Source organism: Bufo gargarizans, chromosome 10 (assembly GCF_014858855.1).
Source record: "Bufo gargarizans isolate SCDJY-AF-19 chromosome 10, ASM1485885v1, whole genome shotgun sequence".
Taxonomy (NCBI): Eukaryota; Metazoa; Chordata; class Amphibia; order Anura; family Bufonidae; genus Bufo; species Bufo gargarizans.
The window spans coordinates 94,193,967-94,219,530 of NC_058089.1; the positions used below are offsets into that span (position 1 = coordinate 94,193,967).

General features: G+C 46.9%; 1 protein-coding gene across 1 annotated transcript in view; it reads left to right on the forward strand.

Moving 5' to 3' along the window:
• Positions 1 to 2,944: 2,944 nt before the first annotated feature.
• ATP6V0D1 (ATPase H+ transporting V0 subunit d1) overlaps positions 2,945 to 25,564 on the forward strand; it is a 79,298-nt gene continuing 56,678 nt past the window's right edge. Inside the window, exon 1 of the mRNA XM_044269586.1 lies at positions 2,945 to 3,237. Coding sequence (XP_044125521.1) covers positions 3,108 to 3,237 — 130 coding nt within the window. The 5' untranslated portion in view covers positions 2,945 to 3,107. The remainder of the gene's footprint in view (positions 3,238 to 25,564) is intronic.

Genomic DNA, 25,564 nt, shown 5'->3' on the forward strand with positions numbered 1-25,564 from the left:
AATAGGATTTGCCCAAGCAAGGGCCTCATCAGACAGCAGGGACACGATGATGGTAACCTTGGATCACTCAGTGGGAAACCTTTGCCCATGCAACTCAAAGTGGATCAAACACTGGTTCAGGAATTCAAGAGCAATTTTTGGATCTCCACCATAGCGTTAGGGCAGAGGGAGTTGCACACCAGCGATTCACAAATCCGGACTTAACAGTGTGGGAACTGCAGGAGTAGCAGTGTCTGACGACCCTGCAGTAGCTAGAGACGAGACGGCATTCAGACAGACAGCCAGTCACATTTTGCAAGAACTGCATTAGGATATCCTGACGTTAGCTCTGGCGCTTTACTTCACGTAACAGTTCCTGGACGACAGGCTTGGGATGACCAGAGGGGTCCATGGCCTCAGTGTACTGTCACGGATCAGCAGGTGTGAACCCACTGTGCCACTGACTGGCTATACTCTGGAGGGGCGTGTCTAAGCAACTACCTGGTTTTCACTAGAGCCTCTGATGGTGAGGATAGACTTCAGCCATTAGGGTAGTTGCCAGGAGCTACTCCAGAGCTATCCCTGAGTCAGTGGCAGCTGGTCAGGGAAGGATGAGGCAGAGACGTGGTCAGGGCAGGCGGCACAGGTACAGGGCACGCAATCTGGTTCGGCAACAGGAGAGTCAAAGCAAGCAGGCAGGGATCAGACGATAAGCAGAGTCCAGGAACAAAGTATAGATCAGGAGCACACGAGAGTAACAGGAACCAACAAGCACCAGGACCTTGACACTGAGGCATCTGGGATGATAAAAAATAGTGTTAGTGATAAATAGTAAAAAATAGTAAATAATAAGTTGTAAAAAGTGACTTGATAGGTGATAATTTCAGTTCATCCTTAATAAGGATAAACTGAAATTATCACCTATCAATTCAACTTATTTTTTACTATTTATCACTAACACAATTTTTATCATCATATCTTTTCTGGATTTTCTCTGGACTATCTTGGGACAAAAATCAATGGACTAATTTAGCGATTTATGAATTACTGCATCAGATAAAATCATGGGACAATAGAAAAAAATATTAATTATTAATCAGGGAACCACATTGTTATTTATATTTTCTTTTTATATATATAAGTTTTATATTAAATGATGTATGTATTGGAAGTGATGCTGCTTTGATGAATTATAGGTGATGTGTATACCATCAATAAGTCATTTTCAGCTTTTATTTGGAGTGCATGTTAATTAATCTTAAATAATTCCCAGCATGCTCCATTCTTTTCATGGGAGTTCTGAGAAGAGCAGAGCAAGTATGCATGCTGGGAGTTGTAGTTTCACAACAGCAGGAATGACGGAGGTTGCCTATCCCTGGGCTAAGTGCACCTCAGTACTATTCAAATGAATGGGCCTGGGCTGCAACACCAAGCATAGTCACTATCCAATGTACAGCGCTGTGATTGAGGTGGCAGCAGAGCTCACTGGAGCGCCGTGTCCCCTTCCAACTGCTGATCGGTGATAGTGCCGAGAGTCAGACCCCCACCCACCACATATTGATGACCTATCCTGAGGATAAGCCATCCCGGAATACCCCTTTCATAAGAATTCCTTGAGTCACTGTTCATAGATTCTCCCACGATGGTCCTGTGACAATAGAGTTTGCTTTAATAGGGTTGTGCCATTAATTATTTTAATAAATTTCAGTATTAAAAACCACTTTTTTTTTTTTTTTAAATGCTCCCGTTGTGAGAAATTCTCTTTGCTTCTTTAAAATGGCGCCCTGAGGTGTTTAATCTGTAATGTGCACATCCACCTACTGACGTGGTTGCACATGCGCAGTTCCATCCTTCAGCTGCCTCCAGCCATATCTTCTGTTAGAAGCAGTGACGGTTACAGGGAGAGCTGCAGCAGAAAGGACACAGCCCCTGAGAAAGGAAGCGCCTCTGAGCTGGCAGCCAGTGAACACATGCGGGCTGCCATCTTAAGTAAGGTAGACTCACCCGTCCGGCGGTGCACAGGTTAGGGTACTTCTCAAACTTGCGGCAGGACGGATCCGTCCTTCTGCTATTTCGCCATGCTGCCGCTCCGCCCCATTGACTATAATGGGGACGGGGGCGGAGCTCCGGCGCAGTACAGCAGTTCGTGGTGAGAGGCCGCCGGACTAAAAAGTCGGACATGCAGGACTTTTAGTCCGGCGGCCTTTCGCCGTGCTGCGCCGGAGCTCCACCCCCCCCGTCCCCATTATAGTCAATGGGGACAGAGCAGTGGTCCGGCGAAATAGCGGAAGGACGGATCCGACAGGGTGAACAGCCTGTCGGATCCGTCCTGCTGCAAGTGTGAAAGTACCCTAAGCCCTTACCTGTGCCAGTCTGAAATCAAATGCAGTCACCGGGTGCAGGCAACTCTGAGAACCGCCCGATGAAGGCCCCCGGCGGCTGTTCTTGGAACTGCCTGCATTTGATTTCAGACCGGTTCCCGGCACAGGTAAGGGCTTACCTGTGCATCGCCGGACGGGTGAGTCTACCTTACTAAAGATGGCAGCCTCCATGTGTTTGCTGGCGAACACTGCGAACTGACCACCACTGCTGGCGGCCAGAGCAGTGAGTGTGGAGATCTCTAGACCCATGTGAGGTACAGGGCTGCTTCTAGTTCTGTTAGAGATTTGTCTGCGTTTTGCACACGTCCAGCTCAGCATAAGCCAATGTGGAGGGCACAGAATGGGAAACAGACACGCCGTTGTTTAGTCAGGCCATCCCCTGCAGCCTACAGGGCACATAACGCTACAGGCATGTCATCATGAGACTCGCTATAACGTCCCAGGTCCGGCGTCGACGACCCCTTTATAGCCGCTCCCACAATCCCTTTCGGCACGTTCAAACTCCGCCTGCGCCTCAAGCCTCGTTCTAGCCCGTAACGCTGATAGGTCCTTAGTCGTGACGTCACGCCACAGAGAAGCCCTGTGATCTCTCTTCCTCCTACATGACAGTAGGCTTATCATGTGACAGGGGGGCGCTGTGCTCACGTGACTCCACCACCCCGGTAGCCGCTGTAGTGACGTCAGCCATCCTCCTGCTGCTCCCGAACGGAGACCGATCGCTCCTTCCCCGCCGCCATCATCCTCATCATGACGTCCTTCTCCGAGCTCTACTTCAATGTGGACAGCGGTTACTTGGAAGGACTGGTCCGCGGGTTTAAGGCCGGGATCCTGAGCCAGGGAGATTACTTGAACCTGGTGCAGTGTGAGACCCTGGAGGGTGAGTGATCCGCCGTGCATGTGTAGTGGGGGCTGTGGTCAGACTGGTGACCCTCAGAGGTGACCTCTCGGCCCTGGGCTGCACAGCATCTCCTATGTGACAGCTCTGCAGAGCAGGCTCTGGGGTTGTCAGAGATCAGGGGAGTACAGAGTGTTGTCAGGTGCATCATCATCATCATCATCATCCTTGCGGGGGTGATAACCCTCATCGTGCCACTAGACATCATAGAGAAGTGGCCTCCAGGATCACCTTTCCTTCATCAGATCCTACAGACAGGTCTGGAGATGACATTGGTGGTGGTCTGGGCCCCCAGCGTCTTCAGGGAATGATCCTGAGGGCCCCACTCTCTGCGAATACAGTACCTTAGCTTTATTAGGGGGTCCATAATGGTCAGCGTTTGGGCCCACTGGAGGATCTGCTGGACCAGTCCGACCCCGCGGACACCCCACCAATCCCTGGAATGACTAGCCCCATGCTCTGCGTGATTTCCGTGTCTATCAGCCGCGCTGTCAGTCCTCAATCATCTTCAATGGTCCAAGCCTGACGGCTGAGATTCAGGACCATGAGGCCCGTTCGGTCCTTTATTGGTGGTCCGCCGTGACAGCCATCTTTTGACACATCGATGACTTTTTAGAGAAAGACCTCATGGAGGCGCTGTTTACACCATTCCTGCTGTTCTGTCATCGGAGGGGAAGTCTGATGTCATTCCTCACAAGTGACACCATATAATGAGGCCCGATGGGTTTCTGTCATGTCTGAGATTTTGACATTGATGGTTTATCCTCACGATAGGTCATCAGTATCTAATCGGTAGGGGTCTATTTCCTGGCACTCTCGGAGGCCTCGGCGCTCCAGCCTTGTCCTAGGCCAGTGACATCCCGTTCATCAGTCCTATGTACTGTTTGCAGCTCGGTCCCATTCAAATGAATGGGCCTGATCTGCAATACCAAGCATAGCCACTATACAATTTTTGGCGCTGTGCTTGTGAGGAGGCCGCAATGTTCATCGGTTACATGGCTTAGGCGCAGCTCAGACCCATTCAGTGCAGTACCGTGCACAGCCACTATGCATTGTACGGCGCTGTTGGTGATGAGGAGCCTTTTCCGAAGAAGGTCTGGGCCCAAACTACATCCATGCGATTACAGCAGCGCTGCTTCCATTCACTTCAGTGAGAGCAGGCCATCAAGGTAGAAATCCTGGACAACGCCTTTAAGGCTGGATTCACACATAGCGTTTTCCTATGTTTCTTGTGACATTTTTAATGGTACTATTGTTTACTTGATTTCAGCAGCGTTTGCACCTATCCCTAAAACGAGGGGGCCACACCCTGTCGGATCTGGAGGCCTTGGGCAGAGGTGGTTAGGGTTGCCCGGACGGGCTGTGCTATGCGGTGTCTGTAGTGCCTGTAGCATGGCAAAGCCCGGTCGTATCCGCTCGCCGCATCAAGGTTGGAGGGGGTTCTGAGGTGGGACTTCTAAGGAGTTTTCCAGAACTTGGTGACCTATTGTGAGGATAATAGTCCAGGTTGGGTGCCCACCTTAAGAACCTGTGCTAGGGATGGGTCATCCATTTGGAAAGCCTCTGCTTGTTATCCCCCTGAACCTTAAAGGGGTTGTCCGGGTTCAGAGCTGAACCCGGACATACCCTTATTTTCACCCCGGCAGCCCCCCTGAGGCTAGCATCGGAGCATCTCATGCTCCAATGCGCTCCCCTGCCCTGCGCTAAATCGAGCAGGGAAAGGTCTCTTTTGTTGTCAATAACACACTGCTGGGCGGAAACTTCCGCCCGGCAGTGTGTTCTGTGACGTCACCGGCTCTGATGGGTGGGCTTTAGCGCTGCCCTAGCCATTTTACTGGCTAGGGCAGCGCTAAGTCCCACCCATCAGTGCCGGTGACAAGACGGGCTTCCTGACAGCCCCATGGAGAGCCCCGGTACGTCACCTGAGCTCCAAAAAATGCCTTTGCCCTGCGCGATTTAGCGCAGGGCAAAGGAGAGCATCGGAGCATGAACTGCTCCGATGCTCATGTCAGGGGGGCTGCCGGGGTGAAAATAGAGGAATGTCCGGGTTCAGCTCTGAACCCGGACAACCCCTTTATTAAGGATAAGAACCTAAGATCCGGCTGTTGCATGGTGCTGAAGACCCGCCAGATGCAGAACATAAAACCTCCGCGACCATCGGCCTCCGCATGTGACCGCTGGACCGTCTGTTCTTCCCCCAAGAGAAGCTCCCGCTGTTGTGGACTTGAGCTGTACTAGACCTTCTTCACACATCCCTGTCCTTGATGACATCTGTGACAAGATGGTCGGTGGTTCATCTCGGATCATGTCCGCTGTTGGTCCACGTGTCCGTTTTTTTTGCTCTCCATGTGTCATCCTTATTACGCTGCTAGGCTGAAAATAAATGTCAGTATCCAGACCATCTCCTACCAGTCGTCTGTGGAAAATCCGTGTTCTGTCAGTGTTTTTTTGCTCACCCATAGACTTCAATGGGCACATTTTGGTCCTCATCACGGACCAAGGTAGTGCTGGTCTCCGAGACTTTCCCAGGGTCAGTGGAAAATCATTGCGGTGTGACTAAACACTAATATCAGTGGGTACGTGTGCTGTGTGTGATTCACTGCAGTGTGAACTAGGCCTTACATGTGCACAGCCACCATATAGTAGAGCCACTGCAGGGGAAGTGCCCGGCCGCCCACCGCCCCCAGCTGCTCCGTGTGAGGAAACATCGCCACATTGCTGCTATTACCACACGTTGCTGTGAGGAAGAAGACGATCGGCCATTTGTCTATGTTTCTTTGTGGAAGTGAAACCATGAAGTGCTGGTCGAGAACCCATGTCGTATTTTCAGACGTGGATTTTTATTTTTTTTCCTCTCCTGATTTTCTTGAGTTTTCTTGTCAGTTTCTCCCACATAAATCCTACCCAGCCGTCCCCGGAACAGTTCTAATCAAAGCTGTGTGTACTAAGGGGGCATTCACACACCCAAATGTATTTTGTGGCCCGCAAAACGTGGATTTGCAAAGATATGGGTAACGTCCGTGTTGCATCCGTTTATTTGCAGACCCATTGTAACAATAGGAATAGGACACGTTCATTTTTCGCATCCCCATTTAAATGAATGGGTCCGCATCCGATCCGCAAAAAATGTGGATCCTATGTGGACCAAAAATACGGTCGTGTGAATTGGGCCTTACTGTTAGGTGCGGCAGTAGTGCGGCCTGTGTCTGCCTCATGACTGGGGCACTGGTTTCTTTTAAAGGTTTTCTGTCAAAAAATCGTTATTTAGCTGCTGACATGAGAGATGTGCTAATGTCAGCAGAACAAAACTGTATGACTTATATCTCCCTGCCTGCCGCCGTTCGCGCTAAATAATGACTTTTATAATATGCAAATGAGCCTCTAGGTGCTAGTGGGGCGTTGCTGCATGCTCTCCCTATCACAGCTCGGGGGGGCGTGTCGATGCTCTCCCTATCACAGCTCGGGGGGGCGTGTCGATGCTCTCCCTATCACAGCTCGGGGGGGCGTGTCGATGCTCTCCCTATCACAGCTCGGGGGGGCGTGTCGATGCTCTCCCTATCACAGCTCGGGGGGCGGTTGAAGGATGAAACTGAGCATGTGCGGCTTTCTCAGTGAGCAGGACAAAGAAATAAGAAAAAAAATAAACAGCAGGTGGCGCTATACAGATAGATTTTATAGAATAGCTTACTGGTTATACAAAATTTTTAATGTCTTGCAAATACAAAAGTATTCAGATCCAGGTGCTGGTTTGGAAGCCATAGAATATTTTTGGTGGGACAACCCCTTTAACGTTCCCCTTTGGTCGTGTTCTTGGTGTTTGGCGGCTGTAGATACGTTGTAAGATATAGTTGTATTACACAACGGGCTTTTCTTCAGCTTCTTCCTGCTTGCTGATAGTCACATGACCCGCACTCCTGTCATGTGGTGATTTCTCAATATGACATGAAGAAGTGTCTGAGCGAGCCTGCTTCCATCTGTGGGGGGATTTATCAGGCCCTGCGCTCCAGAATTCGGGCTTTGGGAATTTTTGCCACTCTGTTTTGAAAATTGGGTGGGAAAATGGTTGTGGATAGACCGTCGAGCTAATTTAATCCAGCTTTATCAAGTGGATTTTTAAAAGTTAAAAGAATGTCAGTCTTAGGCTACATTAACACGTACGTGGTGTTTTGCGGATACCGGCCAATGTGCGTTCCGCAATTTGCAGACCGCACTAGGGCTGAAACAATTACTCGAGTAATTCTACACAAAAAAATCTGTGTGTCATGTGACCACGGAACTGGAGTGAAGCGCTTGCTATTACTCCCGCTCCGTGGTCTCCCGCTGCGCTTGGAATACTCACCTTTCCAGCAGGGGGCCTCCGGACACTTCACAGCACGTCCATGGTGTCGCGCTGCACTGACCTCCCGTAACCTGACGCGCTGTGTGACGTCAGGCGCAGAGCAGTGCGGAATGATGGAGTGCCGGCGGCGACCTTGCTGGAAAGAGCTGATGGCACTGGGGTGGGGGAGAGCTGACGGCACTGGGGTGGGGGAGAGCTGACGGCACTGGGGTGGGGGAGAGCTGACGGCACTGGGGTGGGGGAGAGCTGACGGCACTGGGGTGGGGGAGAGCTGACTGGCACTGGGGTGGGGGAGAGCTGACGGCACTGGGGTGGGGGAGAGCTGACGGCACTGGGGTGGGGGAGAGCTGACGGCACTGGGGTGGGGGAGAGCTGACGGCACTGGGGTGGGGGAGAGCTGACGGCACTGGGGTGGGGGAGAGCTGACGGCACTGGGGTGGGGGAGAGCTGACGGCACTGGGGTGGGGGAGAGCTGACGGCACTGGGGTGGGGGAGAGCTGCTGGCACTGGGGTGGGGGAGAGCTGCTGGCACTGGGGTGGGGGAGAGCTGACGGCACTGGGGGAATGGACCTGATGGCACGGGGGGGGGGGAGCTGATGGCACTGGAGGATAGTGGGGCTGATGGCACTGGGGGGAACTGAGCTGATGGCACTGGGGGAACTGATGCACTTGGGCTGATCACACAGGGGGAACATAGGGTGTTGGGGACTAATGGCAGGGGGGTCTGATGAGTTTTTATAAAGGAAAAAAGAATCGATAGAATACTCGAATTACTAAAATAATCGTTTACTGCAGCCCTAGACCGCACGTGACGCCTCTATCATAGAAAATGCCTATTCTTGTCGGCAGTTTTTTGTCATTGCACTTGGGTAAAAAATAATTTTTAAATTGGTCTTTATTAAACATTTTCCTTTTTTTTTTTTTTCCCCCCCCCTCTGCAGCTTTCGGTTTCGGTGCATCTACAGGCTATTTCTCTGTGCCTCGCACTAAATCCGTCAGGGAGCTACTCCGACGGCCGGACCTGTAGCCCTTGTCTCTGAACTCCTGACAGCGCTTATCAGACTTGGCCGTAATGAGTATGTATGAGCTGTCAGGAGTTCAGAGATGAAGGCTACAGGTCCAGCCGTCAGGGCAGCTCCCTGATGGAGTCAGTGTGAGAATAGGACCTTCAGTGAGATTCTGGCAGATATGTCCATGTCCCCATGGACTGGATGGGCCAGTCGGCTATCCTTTAAAAGGGGTTGTCTACAATTTTGATATTGATGGACTGTCCTCAGGCGCCTCTTCAAGCAGCAGATCAGCGGGGGTGGCGGACCCCCACCAATCAGCAATTAATGACCTCTCCTGAGGATAGGTTATCAATACATGTATCCCGAACATCCCCTCTCCTCCTTGACAGACAGGGCTCAACATCTCGCCGGCCCTGTCAATCATGCACCTGCACCATTGCTCTGAGTATCAGTGCAGGTGCCGACTGTGCATGCGCTCCAGCAGTAACAGAGCCTCTGCACTTGCTCCGCTACTCGAAGCAATGGCTCAGACACGAGATTGACAGGATCGCAGGGGCATCACAGTATAGTGGGGTTCCCATAGAAATAATTGGGGTTGCAGCGCAAGTCTCCTCTGTGCCGGGACTGCGAACCCTGAATCTCAAAAATTACAACTCTGCTGTTTTAGTTTTTTTTTTGCGATTTAGGAGTCACAGCACACTAGTGACTTGTCCTGCGACCCCGTTCATCTCTATGGAATCGCCTCTTCTCTGCGATGCCCCTGTGATCCTGACCGCGTCCAGTGTCGCTGTGTAGCTGTCCCCTAAAAGCGTAAGACAGCGGGGAGAATTTATCAAGCGATTTGCAGCACAACACTTTTTCCGCTGCTCTCGCCACATTTCAATAAAGTGGATGGGTCGTAGCGGAAGGGCCACTGCCTGTCTGATAAATTTCCGACCATTTATGCCAAAAACTGGTGTAAACTATAGCGCAAATCTACTCCAGCATGTGATGGAGCTCTCGCTCCTCGCTGCCGGAGATGGGCTCGTGAGGAGAGACAGCGTGTTATGCAAGTGCTTCTCTCTCCTCTTTGTAGCGATCATTAGGGTCTTGGCCCCCGGACCCCACTGATCAAAAATGTTGATTTTGTCTCGATGAGTACGGCCACATAGGGTGGAATTTCCGCGTAAATTGACATGCGGTGGATTAAAAATATACAGTATATATATTTTTTTTTAACAGATGTCTTAAAAATTGCTGGTTCTGCCCTGATCCAAGAGAATTCTTTTTCTGAGAATGCTGAGAACAGTTTGGAGCCCGACTCTAGGTTAGAAAAAGAAAGCACCACACACATGCAGACACCTTTAACTCTTAAAGGGGTTATGCCATGATTGATGTAAAAACTGAACACATCATATAGTAGATGACTATCTCCTTATAACCAAGCTAGAACCAGCCCTGTACCTCACATGGGTCCAGAGATCTCCACATTCATTGCTCTGCTACATTTATATTAAGCTGGCAGCTCAAGGGGAGTGTCCTTTCTGCTGCAGCTCAGCTGCATGCTGCAGTTTTCTCTCCGGCCAAAAACACTGATCACTTGCCGAAATCGGCATTAATTTACATTGACGTGTATTAGTGCTGGATCTGGCATTAAGTGTTCCGGCAAAACGGATCCGGCATTGTGTTCTGGCAAAACGGATCCGGCATTATGTGTTCTGGCATGCGCAGACCTTTTAAAAATGCAAAAAATAATAATACTGGATTCGTTTTTCTGGATGACACTGGAGAGACAGGATACATTTTTTTCAATGCATTTGTCAGATGGATGCAAAAGAACAAACAGCAGGTGGCACTATACAGATATACATAGTAACATAGTACATAAGGCTGAAAAAATACATCCTGTCCATCCAGTTCGCCTGTTATCCTGCAAGTTGATCCAGAGGAAGGCAAAAAAAAAAACCCTGTGAGGTAGAAGCCAATTCTCCCCACTTTAGGGGAATAAAAAAATCCTTCCCGACTCCAATCAGGCAATCAGAATAACTCCCTGGATCAACGACCCCTCTCTAGTAGCTATAGCCTGTAATATTATTACGCTCCAGAAATACGTCCAGGCCCCTCCTGAATTCCTTTATTGTACTCACCATCACCACCTCCTCAGGCAGAGAGTTCCATAGTCTCACTGCTCTTACCGTAAAGAATCCTCTTCTATGTTTGTGTACAAACCTTCTTTCCTCCAGACGCAGAGGATGTCCCCTCATCATAGTCATAGCTACAAGGAGGCGAGCCGCTGTAATTAGTTTTAATGGTATATCTATTTCCCATCATGCCCCATAAAGTGTGAAGCTGTACCCTTCATTTTACAGTGTCGGGCACCGCGCACCTGTCTTATACATTAGAGCTGTGCACATTTTTCCATTCCTACCTTAGACTATTGCCGTAATCCTTTTCTAACACTAGATGGCAGTGCAGTGCTTAAATTTACTTTATCTTTGAACTATCGTCTTTGGAACACTAGGTGGCAGCACAGCTCTGTAATTCACTTCAGAAGCTGATGATGGATGAGAGGGACCTGGGTCACAGTCTCCGTTTTAGTTGATCCGAAACGTGTTGGATGGGGTTGAGGTCAGGACTGTGTGCAGTCAGTCAAGTTCTTCCTCACCCAACCAAACCTTTATGGACCTTGCTTTATATACTTTGGGCACAATCCATGCCGGAAGAGCCTTCTCTAAACTAAAGTGGTACCTTGGAACCGAACCTGAGTTCGGGAAAAAGTTTTTAACAGTAGAAATTTTTTTAGGAAGTTATTACCTAAAGTCTCGCGAGACTTCGCTAAGTAATAACTTCGGCTCATCTGAGCCAATACATTCTAATACTGTACTGAGCGCTCGCTCCATAAGGTATTCTAATGAGGTTTATGCGAATCGACTTTGGATGTTTCATCCGAAGTAGATTCGCTCATCCCTAATGGTAAGCTCCCTTGGCAGCAGGGAGAGTGTAAAAAAATAGATCGCTATTAGGGTGAATAGGACAAGGGATTAAAAGATCCCAGGTTCTAGCCCCCTAAGGGGGCTAATAGTTATAAAAAATAAATAAAATAAAAATAAAAAATATTTTTTTATGTCCCCCCTCTTTCTCAATTTTACATATAAAAACATATAAACAATAAAAATAAACATATCAGGTGTCGCCGCGTCCGAAAAAAATCCAAACTATTAAAAAATATCTCATGTGGTGAATGCCATAACAGAAACTTAGGAAAAGCAAACAAAAAAAAACCACTAGATGGCAGCGCAGTGCTTAAATCTGACTTTATCGTTGACTATCGTCTTTGGAACACTAGGTGGCAGCACAGCTCTGTAATTCTCTGCCTCCGTCTCCGGGCACAGCATTTTGGAACGGGACAAGATGTTCATAGTCAGGGCAGAGCCCATAGGCTTTGTGCAGCACCCATGCCTGCTGGTGCACCCCTCATTTCTGCTGCTCCTGCCCTGACCACACTTCTTACCTGTTTTCATCCCAAAAAGGGAAGGGAACAGTTAAATCATTGTGTGGCCTTCTGGGTAAATCAGGCTACCATGTATTTATAGGTGAAGGTTGTATTTCTGGGTCATGATGTTCCCTTCTTATTTTCGGCTCCGTATTTACTAAGCATCCCTATGGGCGTACGTGTATCGGGCTACAGACGGGTTATGTAATATTTGGCTTTCAAACAATATTGCAGGACGGTGTTTTCTCGAAACTTCATAAATCAGTGGATTATAGAAACCTGGTGATCTCCTCACGTGGGAGCAAAAGTCCATATGGGAAAAAGCTAATGGGCAACGTAACTTAGAAACCTTGTAATGTCCTAACCAAGTGAAGCCTCACAATGAAGGGACGGTGGTGTCTTTCTCCAGAGCATGACCACAACATGGGGATGTAGCCTTCTTGAGGGTGGGAGAGGAGCTTTCAGCAGTGGACAAAGTGTCCGTGTCATGATGAGATTCGTGACAAGATGGTCAGTGGTTCATCCATGAAGATGTCTGCGAAGGAATAGTGTTTGGTCCATGTGTCTGTTTTTGTCCTCCATAAGTTCTCCTTATTCCAGGGACCTTTTTATTAGGGTGGAAATTAATTTCACAAGCATCTCCTACCAGTGGTCCATAGAAACCACGGACTAAACACAGATGGCATTTCATGAACTCGTGGACTATGTGTGTGAGGGATCCATAATCGCGGACAAAACAGGGCATGCTTCAGTGTTTTGGGTCAGTGGTCACACCACGGATGTGCGAATACACACATTAAAGTCAATGGATATGTGAGCGGTTCGTGGAGACCATGGACAGCACATGATTCACTGACGTGTGGAGGAGGCCTTGGGCCATGCGGGCATCATGGAGGAATGTCTGTGCCCGTAGCTTCCCTGGTGGTAGCAGGGTCACCTGGTTGGTATCGGCCGCTTCAGATGGTAAAAGTCCATGCATCTCCAGAAGGTGGAGCCATAGGACCTGTAAAACATAACCTGTCCAGTCCTTCATTCCTGCAATGTCAGAAGGCTGCCCAGCGGCCCCGTAGATTAGAAGGGGGTCTGCCAGCAGGAATCCCCCTTTATTACACGTCTTGGAGTATTCAGGACCTTTTTTCATTACACCTTTTGCAAATTTGCTTTAGTTTAGGCCGAGTTCACATCTGGGTTAGGAATTCCATTTTTCCGTTCCGCTATGGTAGCAGAAAAACGGAATCCAAGCTGCAACAGATCCATCGGAGCCTATTGAAGGCCACTCATTTATGATGGGGTTCATTGTAGGGTTGTTGCGGGTATCGAAATTTCGATACCCAATCGATACTTTTGTCCCGGTATCGATACGATACCGGGATTTCCGTTTTTTCGATACTGGGCTGCGCTTCTGCGCAGTCTAGTATCTCTGAACATGAGCGCGCTGCTATCGGCGCGCTCATGTTCTCTCAGCAGCACGGGGAGAAGGAAGCTGTCCTCCCTCCCCCTGTGCTGCTGCCGCTGCCACCAATGAGAAGCGAGGGGCGGAGGAGGGGCGGCAATGAGAAGCGAGGGGCGGCAATTAGAAGCGAGGGGCGGAGGAGGTGCGGCAATGAGAAGCGAGGGGCGGAGGAGGGGCGGCGCCGGCAATGAGAAGCGAGGGGTGGAGGAGGGGCGGCGCCGGCAATGAGAAGCGAGGGGCGGAGGAGGGGCGGCGCCGGCAATGAGAAGAGAGGGGCGGAGGAGGGGCGGGCGCACTGCGCCACCAATGATAGGATTATTTCAACACAGAGCTGCGCCCAGCGATGCCCCAGCACTCACCATTAGTCCTGGGCGCCGCTCCGTTCGCCTGCAGTGCCCCATTACTGTCTCCTCTCCTGCTCCACATGCTGCTGATTACTATCGGAGCGATGGGAGGAGACATCAGCTTCACTAGTAGGCGTTCCTTCTCCCTGCGCTGCGATTGGACAGCGCTACAGCCAGGGAGAAGGAACGCCCACTAGTGAATCTGATGTCTCCTCCCATCGCTCCGATAGTAATCAGCAGCATGTGGAGCAGGACAGGAGACAGTAATGGAGCCCTGCGGGCGAACGGAGCGGCGCCCAGGACTAATGGTGAGTGCTGGGACATTGCTGGGCGCCGCTCTGTGTGGCCTGATAGTGAAAGTCTGGACTCATATACAGTAGTCAGTCTTTAACACATACAGGAGGCGGGTGCCGGCAGCAGAATCGCATTGCCGGCACCCTGCCCCTGACAGGGAGCTGCGATCAGCGGCAGTTAACTGCCGCTGATCTGCCAGTACCCGCCTCCTGTATAAAGAGGTAGTTATCATTGCCCCCCCCCCCCCTCAACCCACCCATCCCATTAAAATCATTGGTGGCACAGTGTGCCGGCCCCTCTCAACCCCCCAGTATTAAAATCATTGGTGGCAGTGGCCACAGGGACCTCTCTCTCCCCCCCCCCCCCTCATTGGTGGTGCAGTGGCAGCTTCTGATCGGAGCCCCAGCTGTGTAAGCCTGGGGCTCCGATCGGTTACCATGGCAGCCAGGACGCTACAGAAGCCCTGGTTGCCATGGTAACATCCCTGATGCTGTGTGCACAGAGCAGCAGGGACAGTGTGGAGTCCTATTCACCCTGATAGAGATCTATCAGGCTGAATAGGAAAAGGGATGAAAGATCCCAGGTTCTAGCCCCTAAGGGGGAAATAGTCATTAAATAAAAAGTGTAAAAAAAACAAACAAAAAACACTAAAATATGAAGTATAAATCACCCCCTTTTCCCAATTTCACATATAAAATATTTAAATAATAAACATATTACATCGCCACGTCAGAAAAGTCCAAACTATTAAAATATATTAAAAAAATCTAGGTGGTGAATGCCGGAACAGAAAAAATAAAATAAAAACTGCGCGATTCGCCATTTTTAAAAATGAGGAATGCACGTGGCTTTTTTTGTTTATTTTTTTCGCGTGGTATCGAATGGTATCGAGTATCGCAATACTTTTTCATGGTATCGAAACCGAATCAAAAAATTGGTATCGCAACAACTCTAGTTCATTGGCGTCCGTCACATCGGTCATTCTACGCCACTGCGTGCTGTGCTACAATTTCAGTCAAATATGACGCAGTCTGCGATCAAGCCATAGGGGCGTGGAAGTAAACATTTTGTTCAGCATTTTGCGGAACGGAATTGCGGTCCTATTCATTTCTATGGGGCAGCACGATGTGCTGACCGGATACGGAATTTTGCGGATCCCAAAAAAAAATAGAACATGTCCTATTCTTGTCTGCAATTGCGGACAAGAAAAGGCATTTTCTATTAATTGCCGGCAATGTGCGGTCCCTAAAATGCGGAACGCACATCGCCGATGTCCGTGTTTTGCGGATCCACACACAGACGTGTGAATGGACCCTTATTGTAGCATTAGAATTTTTCAGTGCCAGGCCGTATAGAGGCTCTGTAGATGCAAGCTGACTAGGGATCATTTATTCCCCTGGTAGCCTCTGACCAATCGCAGGTGTTATATAACGAGTACATGGTACAGAGAACTGTGACCCTGGTTTACCTAATGTGTCTGCACCTAGAATCGGGCACCTATTGGCGCAACTCGGGTTTCTACACTTTTTCTAACTTGCCCTTAAGGGGGGGGGGGACTTGGCAGGAAGGGGCTGCAGCCGATGATCTGTCACTTTGCACTAAAATTGTGCCACAATTCTGGCGTCAAATTCTGTCTCGTAGAAAGTGCTGGAGTTGGAGAAAAGTGTCTGTCCCTGCGCCACAGCTACCATCCAGCCTGAGCCCCGGTGATAAATCCGGAGCAGGTCTAGACCGCCATCTTCAGGCTTAGTAAATCTGCCACGGAGACTTCATTTTTGAGCATAAGGGTTGTTTGATTGTCTTTACTACAGTTTTAGCTAATGTAGGGGGTGCCCCTTTATAAGGATGCGTTCACACAATGCGGTCAAATTGCGTTTTTTGTGCACATGCCAAAAAATTGTGGCAAAGTGTTGATTATGTAAAAAATTGTGTTGTACTATTACTGTATTATTCCTGCTAGAAGTTTACAAATAAATTGCCAGCAGTCTGCAGTAAAGGTACTGCTGGGTGTTACCAGCCTGACTCTGTCCAATCAGTGACTGCAGGGACACCCCCCCCCCCCCCAACTGGTAACACCCATCTGTACCTTTACTGCAAGCTGCTGGCAATTCAGTCTAAAACTTATAGTAGAAATAACAGAGGAATGGCACAACATAGACCTGTTAGGGGAAAGATAAGGCACGACAGGTATATATGATACCTTGATATATGCATGTTGAATCTTTCTTCTTTATTACTGGTATCAGCACTCTTCCCATTCGGCACAGGTGGTTTTAATCACAGTAGTTCGCATAAAGTGGTAATTGACCTGCAATTCCTGATAGTAGTGGACATGTTGTGTTAGACAACTGTTCACATGGTGCAGTACTGCGTGGTGGCCTTTGTTTTTGTGGTGCTGTGCTGGTGGGTTGTTGGGGGCCCAGTGCCATGGGTGGCATTGTCAGACAGCAGGGTTGCTGTTTGACTCCTGGGTCCTGCCACCTACTAGGGCAGTGCCGCTTTGTCACCGCATTGTGCTGCACCTTTTTGTCAGAGTAGGTCCCACTCAAAGAGGTGACCTTGGTGTGGTGGGTGGGCTTATGCCTTTTGGTCAAAACGTACACTAATGCCTCTTGTACGGCATGCAGTATGGGGGGCTGTACACTTTAATATGGCGCTGAGAAGCGAGTTTAATTAGATCAAACATAGCACTGTGGATGTGCGATCCAGTTCTGTTTTTCTCCTCTTGATATAGGCATGACAGGTATGCTGTGAGCGAATGATTAAAGTGGTAGCATAGGCACCATCAGCAGTGCCGGGGTCTATACAGTGCAGTCCGTCTCTAATGAGGAGTCCGAAGCCTGTGCCTGCTGATGGCAGGGATTCAAGAAACGGCACCTAGATTACTCCTGCTATTAATGACCAGTGAGTGGTCTCCTGGTACAGGTGGTCCCCTCTCCTAGCCATTCCTGTTCTGCGCTGTCAATGCACCACTGCATCCGAGAGGTTAAATTAGGGCTGCAGCTATTGACTATTTTAGTAATCGAGTATTCTATCGATTAAAGCCTTATGCACACGACAGTGTTTTTTCACTGTCAGTGATTTGGCTTCAGTGGTCCGTGTCCGATTTTGCTTCAGTTGTGTTTCCTTGTGTCTTCCTTTTTTTTTTTTTTTTTTTTGTCTGACGGGGGGAAAAAAGGAAGGTTAATGAAAAGTGTAATTTTATTGCACCAAGGTCTTGTAGAAAAAAACGGACGCGGACACGGATGACATACCCGTTCAGGGCTCTCGCAAGCGGTCCAAAACGGATCAGTTTGCATTTTAAGGATCCGCTCAGAATACATCAGTTTGCCTCCGTTCCGCTTTGGAGGCGGACACCAAAACGCTGCCTGTCCGTCTGACGAAACGGAGCCAAATGGATCCGACCTGGCACACGATGTAAGTCAATGGGGATGGATCCGTTTTCACTGACACAATCTGGCACAATAGAAAACTGATCCGTCCCCCATTGACTTTTAATGGTGTTCAAGACGGCTCCGTCTTGGATATGTAAAAGAACATATGCAGACGTTTGTATTATCTGGACGGATCCATTCAGTACGGTTGCATTATCTGAACGGATCCGTCCATGCCGGATCCGCACCAAACGCGGGTGTGAACGTAGCCTTACTTGTATGACTGTGTGGAAATGAATCTTTATTGCTGCGTCGTGCATTTGTAGTAAGATTAGGTATTACATGAAGTCCAGGCGAGCACATGTTTTATATTAGTGGAAATTAGGGATTGGACTTAAAGAGGAAACGTGGAGCAGATTGCTGAGCTTGTACTTTGCTGAATATTGGCTTTCGGCATATTTGTCCGAAATAGCTGAAACCTCTTGTCTTCCCATTTCATGTAGTCTGAATGACCAGTTAAGGAGTTTTACACGTGGCAATTAAAGGGGGTCTACATTTTTCAAACCAGCACTCTGATCTGAATAATTTTGTAAACAATTTAGCATAGCTACTGAAATCTGTATAGCGCCACCTACTGTTTGTCCTTTTTTTAATTTCTCTGTCCTGCTCTCTGAAATGGACGCACATGCTCAGTTCCATCCTTCAACTGCCTCCAGCTCCATTTAGACCCTTCAGCCTATTTTATTGCCGTAACTTGGTGGTGGGTCGGGGGACGACTACAATCACTGGTCGCCACCACAGAAATCCATTGGTACAAGTAGAATATAGAAGGGAACTTGAAATTTGGAGTGCTAGCCTTGTTGGCGACTTTCTCAAGTAGAATTTCACAATTTGCCTTTATCAGATAGCTTGTGTATTTCTGGGCATGGCAGATTTTTATCTTTTGGGGCATGGAAACTTCTGAGATACAAATATGTGGTGGTTTGAGGTAATTGAGCTGTATAAACCCGTCAACCACATGTGATCCCGCGGCCACAGAAGATATTACGTGACTAATGCCTCAGTAACCACCATGACAGAACCTATAGGTTTGCTTACCTGTTGTCCAGGTCCTGCCAAAGAAACGATTATTTTTTTTCTTGATGGTTGTCAGATTCCACAGTTTCCGTAATCCTCCGATTTAAACCTATGGTGTATATGTATAGTAATAGATCCAGGTGAGTTATATGGAAATGAAGGAAGTCGTCAGGTGCAGGGTGCTAGGGAAGTCACAATTATTAATGAATTACAGCAGAAAGAACGTTCCCCCTGAAAAAAGACACCCCCCCCCCCCCCACAAACAGGGCCGGCTCCAGGTTCATGTGGGCCCTTTGGGCAATAAAGTCTCAGTGGGGCCTCCTTGGGGCATTTTGCACGACACACTCTGCAATGAAACTGCATGTATTATAGATGTTGCTGAATACAATAGACAGAGCATGTGTGCCAGTACAAAAACCACCCCCTTATAATGTGCGCCAGTACAAAAACCACCCCCTTATAATGTGCGCCAGCACAAAAAATACCCCTATAATGTGCACCAGTACAAAAACCACCCCCTTATAATGTGCACCAGTACAAAAACCACCCCCTTATAATGTGCGCCAGCACAAAAAATACCCCTATAATGTGCACCAGTACAAAAACCACCCCCTTATAACAGGGCTGTGGAGTCGGAGTCGAGGAGTCGGAGTCAATTTTGGGTACCTGGAGTCGGAGTCGGCAAAAAATGAACCGACTCCGACTCCGACTCCTACTAAATTTAAAGTGGAATAAAAAAATCAAGTTTAAATGTCCGAATTCATAAACAGTTATAATTAATGACTTCTCTACTGTAAGAATAAAGGCCAATGCATGCAGTGCCTCACGTAACCGCAAAACAAACGCGTTCAGTGATGTGAAGAAGCATGCTTTTCATATGCTTCACTATATGGCACGCAATGCACAATTAGGAGTGGCAATACATATACTTTCCATTGTGTTGTGTTCTGATGTTACAGGGAACACAATGCCCATGGTTATCCTCGCCTCTCACTGATAAGGGATTAAGTAAATATGTGTTTTGCAGGACTAGAGACACTTGTATAAGTGAAGGGAATGGAGGGTCAATAGTTCAAGACTGAAGCTGTAAACCATGGATGTCAAACTCATGGCCCTCCAGATGTTGCAAAACTACAACTCTCATCATTCCCTGATAGCTGTAGTATGCCCAGGCATGATGGGAGTTGTAGTTTTGCAACAGCTGGAGGGCCACAAGTTTGACATCCCTGCTGTAAACCATTGGAAAAACTGCTGTCATTCAGCTAAGGCTATAAAACGTGTAAACTCAGAATGTTATCTTAAACTTTAAACATGACTATGGGATTATTCTAGGGAAATCATGTTTTAAAATAAATGTCCCTTCTTGGATCCTCCCACTGCCCTGTCTTCAGCAGAAGATCAGCACACAAAGGAGAAGGCAGCAGCTTCTGCCCAACTACCTCTCTGTGCTAGAAGAGCTTAGAAGAACTTCTTTCTTTCCTTCAAGGAATGTATAAAATACATTTGCATATTAAATACAGAGGAGTCGGAGTCGGGGAGTCGGAGTCGGAAGTACAAAAAACTGAGGAGTCTGAGTCGGAGCATTTATCTACCGACTCCACAGCCCTGCCTTATAATGTGCGCCAGTACAAAAACCACCCCCTTATAATGTGTGCCAACCAGGGTGGATTTGATTTAAATCACTAGTCAGTAAGGCTTGATTTAAATCATAGTTTTCTACATAAAGACTAATTCTTGCTGGTATAACTTATAATATGCAAGTAGATGAAGATTTTTAGAATAACAACTTTTCATATTAGTTTGATTAGGTTGATTCTGCATTCATAGGTTTGTAGAAGTTAGGATTAAGGTCTTTTTCTCAACTCCGTTCATGTTATAACATTTGTGCTGTGAAGAAGAGGCATGTGATCTCTGCTGAGTCCAATTCAGTTTTGAGAACTGCAGAAGTAAACCAAGCATCTGTGATAATATCTTGTAGGCAGAGAAACTGCCCAATAATCTTACAAAAACCTCTGGAAGAGCATGACCTTGTGAATGGATTAATGGAATTTATTTACCAAAACAATTACACATATAGAAACATAGAATGTGTCGGCAGATGAGAACCGTTTGGCCCATCTAGTCTTCCCAATATACTGAATACTATGGATAGCCCCTGGCCCTATCTTATATGGAGGATAGCCTTATGCCTATCCCATGCATGCTTAAACTCCTTCACTGTATTTGCAGCTACCACTTCTGCAGGAAGGCTATTCCATGCATCCACTACTCTCTCAGTAAAGTAATACTTCCTGATATTACTTTTATACCTTTGCCCCTCTAATTTATTATTATTTTTTTTTTTTGAGGCACTGAAACAGCTGAGAAATGTGCAAGCACAACTGAAGGTACAACCAGATGTGCCAATCATCGCATGTGCACACCATTCTACATCTCACCGATGTATATGCCTTTTTTTCTTATTCTAGTCAAGGACTTTTCTTTTTTTTTAATTTTATATTTATTTATCATTTTTCTTCTTCTCAATAAAACATGACATATGTGAAAACTGGTCATTACAAAAATACATATATATACCGTAATAAATTACAAAAGAGTATCATAACAATACAAATATACACCATTATAGAAAGTCATGTCACAGTTTATCTCCTTCATTTTTAACAAGGATAAATTCCCCCCCCCCCCTCCCATCCCCGACCCCCCCCTTCACCTCCTCCCTCCCCTCCACCCTATTTGGTTGTCTTGGGAGTATCCCAATGGCCTTTTCTTTCAGTAACCTCATTTCGGAATCTTGTGGTTCCCCCCTTTTTACTCCGAATTTATTTATTCATTGGCTTCACCTGCCTGGCTTTCTCATATCTTGTCACCCTTTCACATAGATTTTTCCAGTCTACCACGTTTGGTGGGCTAGCCGCTCCCCATCCTCTGGCCAGGACAACCCGTGCCAGCATCAGACCTTTTTCCCATTTTCCTTCACTTTTTCTATCTACTCCAATTCTTCCAGTATCTCCCAGGACTGCTATACTGATCTCAAAAGGGGCCGGTTTCTTTGTCTCTACCTCAAGGTGCTGGAAAACATGAGACCAGTACCCTTGTACAGTCGGGCATGACCAGATCAGACGGGCAAAGTCGGCCCTCTCCTCTCCGCATTTCCAACATTTTGCTTCTCCTGTTTTATACATCTTGCTCATGACCCTTGGGGTAACATAGGTCCGGTGAAGGATAAAGAACTGCGTCAATCGGAAGCTGCTGGAAATTGTACTCCTTTTAACATTTTTATATATATTTCTCCAGTCCAAAGTTAAAGGTGCCACCTCCTGTGCCCATTTCTTTTCACTATTAAACCTGATCACTATTGAACCTTGCCCCTCTAATTTAAAACTATGTCCTCTTGTAGCAGTTTTTCTTCTTTTAAATATTCTCTCCTTTTTACCTTGTTGATTCCCTTTATGTATTTAAAAGTTTCTATCATATCCCCTCTGTCTCGTCTTTCTTCCAAGCTATACATGTTAAGGGCCTTTAATCTTTCCTGGTAAGTTTTATCCTGCAATTCATGTACCAGTTTAGTAGCTCTTCTCTGAACTCTCTCCAAAGTATCGATATCCTTCTGGAGATATGGTCTCCAGTACTGAGCACAATACTCCAAATGAGGTCTCACCAGTGTTCTGTAGAGCGGCATGAGCACCTCCCTCTTTCTACTGGTAATGCCTCTCCCTATACACCCAAGCATTCTGCTGGCATTTCCTGCTGCTCTATGACATTGTCTGCCTACCTTTAAGTCTTCTGAAATAATGACCCCTAAATCCCTTTCCTCAGATACTGAGGTTAGGACTGTATCACTGATTTTATATTCTGCTCTTGGGTTTTTACGTCCCAGGTGCATTATCTTGCACTTATCAACATTACATTTTAGTTGCCAGATTTTTGACCATTCCTCTAGTTTTCCTAAAACCTTTTCCATTTGGTGTATCCCTCCAGGAACATCAACCCTGTGTGTCCCTCCAGCAAAAAGACACACCTTACCATCGAGGCCTTCTGCAATTTCGCTGATAAAGATATTAAACAATATGGGTCCCAGAACAGATCCCTGATGCTGCAGCTGGAGGGGGCGTATCCATGATGCTGCAGCTCAGGAGGCAGTTGGAGGATGAAACTGAGCATGTGCGGCCATCTCAGTGAGCAAGGCAAAGAAATAAGAAAGGCAAACAAACAGCAGGTGGCGCTATACAGATAGATTTCATTGAATAACTCAGTGGCTATGATACATTTTTCATTAAATGCAATTACAAAAGTACTCCGATCCAGGTGCTGGTTTGAAAACTGTAGAATATTTTTTGTGGGCTAACCCCTTTATGCAAATAGAATATATTACGGTAGTATGTTTTCTTTTTCAGGTAAATACTTTTCTTATGCCGCTTTGTGCGAATTCATGAAGCCATTAAACTGTTATACCAAATGAACGCTTATACTGGATATTGAGGTACTCTGTAGCTCTTCTATTTCTTAAAAGGATTGTCCAGTTTTTTCTAAGCGATGGCCTATTCTTAGTCCGACACCCTGCACCCCCGCCAATCAGCTGTTCATCAGTAGCATCGGAAGCGCATTGCTCAATTCTCTGTGTAGTTAAAGTGTAACTGTCATGTTTTCATCAAAAAATAAATTTTTGCATGTGTTACTACTGCTGCAGCATTATGCATAGAGCAGTCTTTAGTTTCTTCTTTTGCTTGAGTTTTTCCCTTAGTTACTGCTGAGTGTCTGAAAACGAAATGTGTCCACAGCAAGTGGTAGAAACCCTTTAAGGAGAACCGAAAATTAGATATATAGCCAGCAGAGGAGAAAACCTAAAAATACATAAACACATCATATAATGGTCAGAGATTGTGTACACACACATGACCGCTTACTCAGAAGGTTAGGTTCACATATGTGTTGTGAACTCCGGTAGTCTGTTCCGGCAGAAGGACAGACCTCCGGACTTCACTATTTGTGCCATAGCCGGACAGCACAGTGCACTGCCCGATCACCATTAACTATAATGGGACTCGGCCGCTTTTTGGCACAAATGCTGGCCTTCAACCAGACAAAAAATACTCCATGCAGTACTTTTTATCCGACCGAGAGCTTTCATTTATGCTGGAAAACAGCCGGCTCCCCATTGGATCCCAGTATAGTCAATGGGGATCTGGAGGTCTGTGGTGCTGTCTGGCTATGCTAGATACAGGGATATCCAGTAGTCTGTTCCTCTGGCGAAACAGACGGACTTCACAATGCATATGTGAACCTAGCCTTATCTGAAAGTGTAGGCATGCTTTACACTTGTCCCCTGTCCACAGGATAGGCGATAAGTCTCTGGTGAAGTTCCCCTTATATCAATAGTTTCAAGTGTACATCTATCTCGGGCAGTAATGTAGAGGCACTTGTTCTATTTATACAGGGAATGGGGTGGGACCAGGATTTTCGTCCTCTTGATCGGTGGGGGTTCCAGCAGTCAGACCCTCACTGATCAGACACTTATTCACTATCCAGTGGATAAGGGATAAACCTTGGCACAACTCCTTTGAGACATGAAACCTCTGATAACAAGAAACCATGAAAGCCAGCATTCAGACTGTTTCCATTGGTTTGGTTCGATAGTTCAATAATGAAAGACAGCAGACTGTTGTGAGTTCTTCTGTTCTTCTGAGTTTCTGAAGAAACTGGACCATGTCAGAGATTATGCTTAGATATTAGCTTATTCTGGAAACTTTCAGGCTATTTGCCCAGCTTCTCACATAAATATGCATTCTTGGATCGGTTAACGGCTATCTACCTCCCCGATATCCAAGTAAGAAAATATTTTGTTTCCAGAGGAAACTAAAAAATTTAAGTCAAAACCCACAACTACGGTAATAGTGTAGTATTTGAACAGTAAGCACGTTCATAAAGCAAGTAGTTGATCTTACAACATCCTTGATTGAATCATATCAATGAGATGAAACCCAAGGTCCTCATTGTCTTGCATCCAAGGAGGTGGTCCATGGATCACAGGCACTGATTTCAGTAAACCAAGGGATCTTGTAAGTGAAGCTAGTACCTTTTTTGAATGTGCTAACTTGTCAATTACTACACTAGATACAGAGGTCAAGATACTGTATAATGCCCATATGGACTGTTGTGATCCTCAACCCATTGTGAATATGTAGGATTGAGACCACTTCTTCTCTGCTGGTTGTCTTACTTTGTCTATCAAGAAAATGTCCTGTCTGAATCCTTGTGTCCAGTTGTCCATCTCTGTGTCCCATCATCTAAGGTTGAACTGACCAATCACTAAGAGGTAGACTCATTTTTTGTTTTCTCACTTATAATGTTAGATAAAGAGCCCATGTATTTCTCCTGCAGTGGCAAATTAATGGGCAGCCATCGCACATGGCTGGCTATGTCTACTAGAACTTGAGCTGCTTTCCTCTTTGAAGTAACACTCTAAGAATGGTGGTGTTGGCAGTGGCAACTCATCTGCTTTCTATTATTCACTTGAAACGTGCCATCTGATTGGGTCCTGTGTTCCTCTCTCTAGTAATTTTCCATCAGTAGGTGCTATAAGGTTGTATGTATTTCCATATAAAATACCTGTTTATAGATGAGTATCGGAGAAGAATGCGGCGTATGAACCAGACAAGATCTGCCTGTAGAAACCAACAAGGCAATGAAATCTCCTTGTGATTACTTTTAACAGTCCGCTGAGAACCATATATCTCTTGTATTATCGGATTCGAAAAACAATTTTATTCAGTAAACGTAAGCTGTCTAATGTAGCGTGACAATAGGTTTGGTATTAAGTTTTCTCCATGTTAATTATTATAGTATTCATATTACATTGCCATTTATTTTCTTGCAAGCATCACTGACTGGACTGTCTTATGTCACAAATCTGTCTGGGCAGGTCCACCATATAATGAGTTAAGAA